The sequence below is a fragment of the Protobothrops mucrosquamatus genome, unplaced genomic scaffold (assembly GCF_001527695.2).
Source record: "Protobothrops mucrosquamatus isolate PMUCROS unplaced genomic scaffold, P.Mucros_1.0 scaffold5617, whole genome shotgun sequence".
NCBI lineage: Eukaryota > Metazoa > Chordata > Lepidosauria > Squamata > Viperidae > Protobothrops > Protobothrops mucrosquamatus.
The window spans coordinates 1406-8686 of NW_015391472.1; the positions used below are offsets into that span (position 1 = coordinate 1406).

Genomic DNA, 7281 nt, shown 5'->3' on the forward strand with positions numbered 1-7281 from the left:
TTCTAGCCCAACACACACACACACACACACACACACACACCCCGCTCAGGCAGGAGACCCTGTACCAATCCGGACAATTGGCTGTCCAATCTCTTCTTAAAAGCCTCCAGTGATGGAGCACCCACAACTTCTGAACGGCTTCCTAGAACTGACTGGCAATCTGAAGGTGACGAGGGCAGGAGTGACAATCAGCGGAGCCTCCTAATCTAGGAATGGGCAGAACTGGTGCACAACATGAAGCTGTGCATGAATGCTGTTGTGTTGTCTCTTGTTGGTTTTAATGAAGACTCTACAGGCCAGCTTGTGAATCACGTCCATAATTGACCGAATAGGGAAATGGACTTCATCTCTTCCTCATTTGGATAATTAATTTTGGAAGCAGAGACTGAGCTCTTTGGTCCCAGAGCTTCCATTTCTAAAACGACACACTAAAACGAGAACATGTGGACAGCTTCCAAGAAAATGGATTGGGCTTCCACTGCTTAAATGTACGATGCAGAATTTGGTAACGCTCCACTCATTTGATCTTCGGCATCGTTTCCGGGCAGTCCAACTCACTGGAAAAATGAGGTCTTGTTGTTATATGTTTATCACTGTGGAAAATTCTGGACTTCTTGGAAAGAGCCCTTAACTCTCTCTAGATCAGTGTTTCTCAACCTTGACAATTTTAAGGCATGTGGACTTCAACTCCCAGAATTCCACAGCCAGCATTGCTGGCTGTGGAATTCTGGGAGTTGAAGTCCACATGCCTTAAAATTGTCAAGGTTGAGAAACACTGATCTAGATAATTACAGAGAAAGAGATTCTGCTATGCATTTGCCTTCCGTCTTCAAATAATATTTTTGATGGAAGGCAGAAGATTCTCTGTTTAATACCTATGATACCTAGTTGGGTAATGAAGCTCAGAGAGCACCAGGGACCCCACAGTCCTCCTCCTTTTCCTCTTATCCCCTCCTCCCCCTCTTCCATTCCACAGAACCGCTCTCTTCTAGCACTGATGATGTTATCTAGTTGGGTAATGAAATGTCTGCAAGGAAACAACCAAGTTCAGAGAGGACCAAGGACTCCACAGTCCTCCTCCTCCTCCTCCTCCTCCTCCTCCTCTCCACAAATTCCACTCCCTTCTAGCACTGGTGATGTGACCTAGTTAACATCCTCAAAGCCTTTCAGATGCACTGATGATGTTCCCTAGTCAGGTAATGAAACGTCTAGCAAGAAAACAAGCAAGAGAGCGCCCAGTTCAACCCTGAGCTACAAAGATTCTTTTCTATCAGACTTGAGATTCTACCAATAAACTCAAGTTTTCCCGTGAAGGCCTGCCGGACAGGCGGAGGAGGAGGAAGAGCTGAGTGCCCCAGTCCTTACCTGCCAGACGGGGTCGGTGTGCTTCCCAGACATGCTGCTGCTTTTGTAGCCCGGCTGCGTGGCAGAGGGTTTCTTCAGGTTGTAGATGGCCACGTTGCCATCGTAGAAACCCACCACAATCAGGTAGGGGTGGTCAATGTGGATGTCAAGGCACATGATCCCGCTCTCGCTGGCGAAGGCGTACTCGGGGAAAGAGGGGTTCTTGAGGGTGTACAGCAGGAGCATCCCCCGGCTCTGCTTCATGAAATCATCTGGAGGAAGAGGAGGAGAAGGAGGAGGGACAAGGAAGAGGATGAGGAAAAGGACAAGGAGGAGGAAGAGGAGGAGGAAGTGGAAGAGGAGGAGGAGGGAAGAGGAGGAGGAAGAGGAAGAGGAGGAGGAAAAGAAGAGTGAGAAGAGGAGGAGGAGGAAGAAGATGAGGAAAAGGACGAGAAAGAAGATGAGGAGGAGGAAGAGGAGGAGGAAACGGAAGAGGAAGAGAGGAGAAGAGGGAGAAGAGGAGAAGGAGGAGGAAGAGGAGAAGAGGAGGAGGAGGAAGAGGAGGAGGAGGAGGAGGAAGAGGAGGAGGAAGAGGAGGAAGAGGACGAGGAAGAGGACGAGGAGAAGAGGAGGAGGAAGAGGAAGAGGAGGAGGAGGGAAGCGGAGGAGGAGGAAGAGGAAGAGAAGAAGAGTGAGAAGAGGAGGAGGAGGAGGAGGAAGAGGACAAGGAAAAGGAAGAGGAAGAAGAAAAGGAGGAAGAGGAAGAGAGTGAGAAGAGGAGAAGGAGGAGGAAGAGGAGGAGGAGGAAGAGGAGGAAGAGGAGGAGGGAAGAGGAGGAGGAAAAGAGTGAGAAGAGGAGGAGGAGGAGGAAGAGGATAAGGAAGAGGACGAGGAGGAAGAGGAAGAGGAAGAGGAAGAGGAGGAGAAGAGTGAGAAGATGAGGAGGAGAAGGAGGACGAAGAGGAGAAGGAAGAGGAAGAGGAGGAGAGAAGAGGAGGAGGAGGAAGAGGAAGAGGAGGAGAAGAGTGAGAAGAGGAGAAGGAGGAGGAAGAGGAGGAGGAGGAGGAGGGAGTCACTTCAATCAGGGCACCCATGGTTGGGATTCGTTTCTGCTAGCGACACCCACCTCGCATCTTGCAGCAGCAAACCCACAGTTTATGTAATTTATTTATATCCCCTCTTTATAACCTAAGGCAACAAAAGGACTGAATATTCCTTCTTCCTCCTCTTTTTCCCCACAACAACCCGGTGGGGTGGGGTGGGGTGGGCTGAAAGAGAGCGACTGGCTGAAGGTCACCTAGATGGTTTTCAATCCTAAAACAGGGCTAACACTCTCAGTCTCCTGGTGATTGGCCCAAAGTCACCCAGCTGGCTTTCATGCCTAAGGCGGGACTAGAACTCAACGTCTCCTGGGGGTTGACCCCGTCATCGAGCCAGCGTTCATGGCTAAGGCGGGACTAGAACTCACCGTCTCCTGGTGACTGGCCCAAAGTCACCCAGCCGGTTTTCATGCCTGAGGCAGGACTAGAACTCACGGTTTCCTGGTGGTTGACTCAAAGTCATCCACCTGGCTTTCATGCCTAAGGCAGGATTTCAACTCACCATTTCCCAGTTGCTAGCCTGGTACCTTAATCACTACTAGATCAAACTGGCTCTCCATCCCTATGGCTGATTTGACCAGCTGCTCCAAGCAGAATGCTTAGACCAGTGGTTCTCAACCTTTTTAATGCCGCGACCCCAACCGGTCGTAAGTCAAGGACTAAACCGGTCGTAAGTCGAGGACTAAACCGGTCAGAAGTCGAGGACTAAACCGGTCGGAAGTCGAGGACTACCCAACCGGTCGGAAGTCGAGGACTTTCCCTGCCCGGGAGCGCCGCGCATGTGTGGTTCCGCCCCCTGCGCCGGCCGAGGCGTAGCTGGCAAGCGGCAGAGACGGAGCAGGCCGACCACCAGCTGGCCCAGCCCAAGGGAGGGATGGCACCCGCCGGAAAAGGGGGAAAAATGGCGGACAAAAAAAATGGCGGACAAAAAAATGGCGGGCAGCCTTGCTTGGCGACCCGCATGAAATGGCCGATCGACCCCAAATGGGGTCCCGACCCACAGGTTGAGAACTACTGGCTTAGAAAGTGGGGTTAAGAAACACTGACGTAAGTTTTGCTTTCAAGCAACTTTCAAAAATATCTATATCACAAAGGAGCCCACAAGGGTGGGCCAGGTTAGTGCCTCCTGCCCTTCACGGCCCAAATTAGCTTTTAATTTGACAGTAAGTCTCTCTCTATCCCCCTCTCGGTCCCTCTTTCTCTCCCCCTCCCTCCCTCTCCCTCCCTCCCTTTCTCCCTCCCCCCCCCCTCTCTCACACACACATACACACACACTGACGTGCCATCTTTGGTTGCATAAATTTTACTGGCAGGACTTAACCGTAGAAAGCAGAGGTTCCTAATTCAACCCGGCAGGCAGGCAGGCAGACATAAAGCAGGTGTGTGTTTTGCTTGACAACCCAGATGGCTGGGGCTGCAACTGCAGAGCTGGTGACACAAACCAACAAGTAACTCTGCCCCTGGCAAAAGCTCAGAGAGCGCCAACGTCTTCCTCCTCCTCCTCCTCTCCACAAACCCCACTCTCTTCTAGCACTGATGATGTGACCTAGTTGGGTTACGAAATGTCTGCAAGGAAACAACCCAGCTCAGAGAGCACCATGGACCCCACAATCCTCTTCCTCCTCCTTTTCCTCCTCCTCTCTGCATATCCCCCTCCCTCCTAGCACTGATGATGTTACCTAGTTGGGTTATGAAATGTCTGCAAGAAAACCACCAAGCTCAGAGAACACTGAGGACCCCTCGGTCCTCCTCCTCCTCCTCCTCCTCCTCCTTCTCTTCTTCTTCCTCCTCCTCCTCCTCCTCCTCTCCGCAAATCCCCTCCCTCCTAGCACTGATGATGTTCCTTAGTTTGCTCATGAAACATCTGCAGCGAGCAACCAGACAGCGGGACGGAGTGGACGGGCTCTTAACTAGGCTTATTTGGGCGCACGCTACAAAATCATGCTAGGACTTATTTTCTGGGTGGGTCTTATTTTCGGGGAAACATGATACAATAAAACAGCCAAGTTCAGAGTCCTCCTCCTCCTCCTCCTCTCCGCAAACCCCTTCCCTCCTAGAACTGATGATATTCCTTAGTTGGTTCATGAAACATCTGCAAGAAAACCACCCAGCTCAGAGAGCACCCAGGACCCCAGAGAATCTTGAAAGCTTAATCTTTTTCCCCTTGCCTCTCACTTACGCCCAAGAAAGTCAAGGTGAGGCACTCTTGATTGCCTTTCTCACCTGGCTACAGACCCCTCTCCGATACAGGCCCATCCCATGGCATTAGAAACCAGTGCAGAATTTGATCCTCAGGCCACAAGAGGGCCACCCCATTGGCCCCTAAGTGTCCAATCGGGTGCCTCAACGGTGCCGATGTCAACGCTGCTAAGATCGGATGTTCTCGCTTTGACAACAGATGGAGATGCAGCCATTTTCCTTCTTATGTTTTACTCTTAGAATTAGAGTTGGAATTAGATGATACTGGAGGGGGGGGAGGAGGAGGAATGTGCATGGGAGTTTAGTTAGACATAACAATATTGTAACTAGTGTGAGAACCAAGGTTTTTTGAAATGATAAGAAATGGCGGGTTGGAGAACTGGAGGGAAAGCCTGCATTTCAAACTAATTGGAGAATGTGATTTATGACAGTTAATTAGAGGAGGGAATTGTGCTTTGATACTACGTGCTCTGGGGAGGGGGATTCAGATTTTGGCTTTGCCTATGTATGTGCTGATGCTATGCTACTCAAATAAAGATTCTTTAAGGTAAACAATGCCTCGAAGTTCTTGGAAGAGTTTCATCTGTCGGAACCATGACAGCTGAGATGCAAGGTCACCATTCTTCTAACTGCCCTTCTCAAGCAGGAGAGGCTGATTCAGCAACAGCTTCTGAGACACAAGGCTACAATTAGAAGCTAGAGACAGCCTCTTCCATGACTCAGTTTTCATAGGGCTGAGCTATGTGGCGTTGTGGGATACCAAATTCCATTTTAACCCAGCCTGGACTTTGCTTAGCCCAGATAAGGAGTATTGCTCAATAGTAGCAGTTGTGAGAGGGACCTCGGAGTCCTAGTGGACAATCACCTAAATATGAGCCAGCTGTGTGTGCTGCAGCTGCCAAAAAGGCAACACAGTGCTAGGCTGCATTAGCAGAGGGAGAGAATCAAGATCACGTGAAGTATTAATACCACTTTACAATGCATTGGTAAGGCCACACTTGGAATATCGCATCCAGTTTTGGTCACTGCGATGTAAAAAAGATGTTGAGACTCTAGAAAGAGTACAGAGAAGAGCAACAAAGATGATCAAGGGACTGGAGGCTAAAACATAGAAGGAATGGTTGCTGGAATTGAGTATGTCAAGTTGAATGAAAAGAAGGACCACGGATGACATGATAGCAGTGTTCCAGTATCTCAGGGGCTGCCCCAAAGAAGAGGGAGTCAAGCTATTCTCCAAGGCGCCTGAAGGCAGGACAAGAAGCAACCGATGGAAACTGATCAAGGAGAGAAACAACCTAGAACTAAGGAGAAACTTCCTGACAGTCAGAACAATTAACCAGTGGAACAACCTGCCTCCAGAAGCAGTGAATGCTCCAACACTGGAAGTCTTTAAGAAGAGACTGGACAGCCATTTGTCTGAAATGGTATAGGGTTTCTTGCCTGAGCAGGGGGTTGGACTAGATGACCTCCAAGGTCCCTTTTAACTTTATCATCATCATCATCATCATCATTATTATTATTATTATTATTATTATTATTATTATTATTATTATTATTATTATTATTATTATTATTATTATTATTATTATCCAGGTGCTTAAGCTGCTGAAGCTATCAGACAGAGCTGAACAGCAAGCACACCTATGTGCGTTCATGTATTCTGGGCCTCCATTCTATGCCAAACAGCTTAATTCGGCCTGATCTTGATTGCTATGTTTGCCCAACACAACACAACACAACATAACACAACACACAAACGACAGCCTAATCAAGGGACCTGAGAGCACTGACAGGCTGAAAGCACTGAATAGAGAAGAGAGGGTCGTATTTGCTCTCCATAGCACCTGAGGGCAAGACAAGAAGCAATGGGTGGAAGCTCCCCAGAGGGAGACCCCCACCTGGAAAGAAGAAGGAATTTTCTGACAGCGAGAATGATAAATCGATGGAACGGCTTCCCTGTGGGTGCTCCATCACTGGAGGTCTTCAAGAAAAGACAGGGCAACCATTTGTCCGGGATGATATAACGACTCCAGATTGAGGATGGGGTTGGTCTAGAAGACCTCCAAGGTCCCTTCCAGCCTTAGGATTCTATGAATCACCAGCAATATTCCCACCAACGAACAGGGCAAACCACTAGTATCTAAGCAGGCAGCAAACCCCATTCCCTTCTAGCACTGATGACGTTACCTAGTTGGGTCACGAAACATCTGCATGAAAACCAAGCTCAGAGATCACCAATGATCCCACAGACCTCCTCCTCCTCTCCCTCCTCTTCCTCCTCTTCCTCCTACTCCTCCTCTTTCTCCTTTCCCTCGTCTTCACTCTGCAAACCCCACTCCCTTCCAGCACTGATGATGTTACCTAGTTGGGTCACGAAACATCTGCATGAAAACCAAGCTCAGAGATCACCAATGATCCCACAGACCTCCTCCTCCTCCTCTTCCTCCTCTTCCTCCTACTCCTCCTCTTTCTCCTTTCCCTCGTCTCCACTCTGCAAACCCCACTCCCTTCCAGCACTGATGATGTTACCTAGTTGGGTCACGAAACATCTGCATGAAAACCAAGCTCAGAGATCACCAATGATCCCACAGACCTCCTTTTTCTCCTCCTCCTCTTCCTCCTCCTCTTCCTCCTCCTC

General features: G+C 49.3%; 1 protein-coding gene across 1 annotated transcript in view; it reads right to left on the reverse strand.

Annotated features, from left to right (window-relative positions):
* Window positions 1-1365: 1365 nt before the first annotated feature.
* The window catches only part of DNAI1 (dynein axonemal intermediate chain 1), a gene marked incomplete at both ends in the record, with an annotated part of 22066 nt that continues 16150 nt past the window's right edge, over window positions 1366-7281 (reverse strand). Inside the window, one exon of the mRNA XM_015829203.1 lies at window positions 1366-1616. Coding sequence (XP_015684689.1) covers window positions 1366-1616 — 251 coding nt within the window. The remainder of the gene's footprint in view (window positions 1617-7281) is intronic.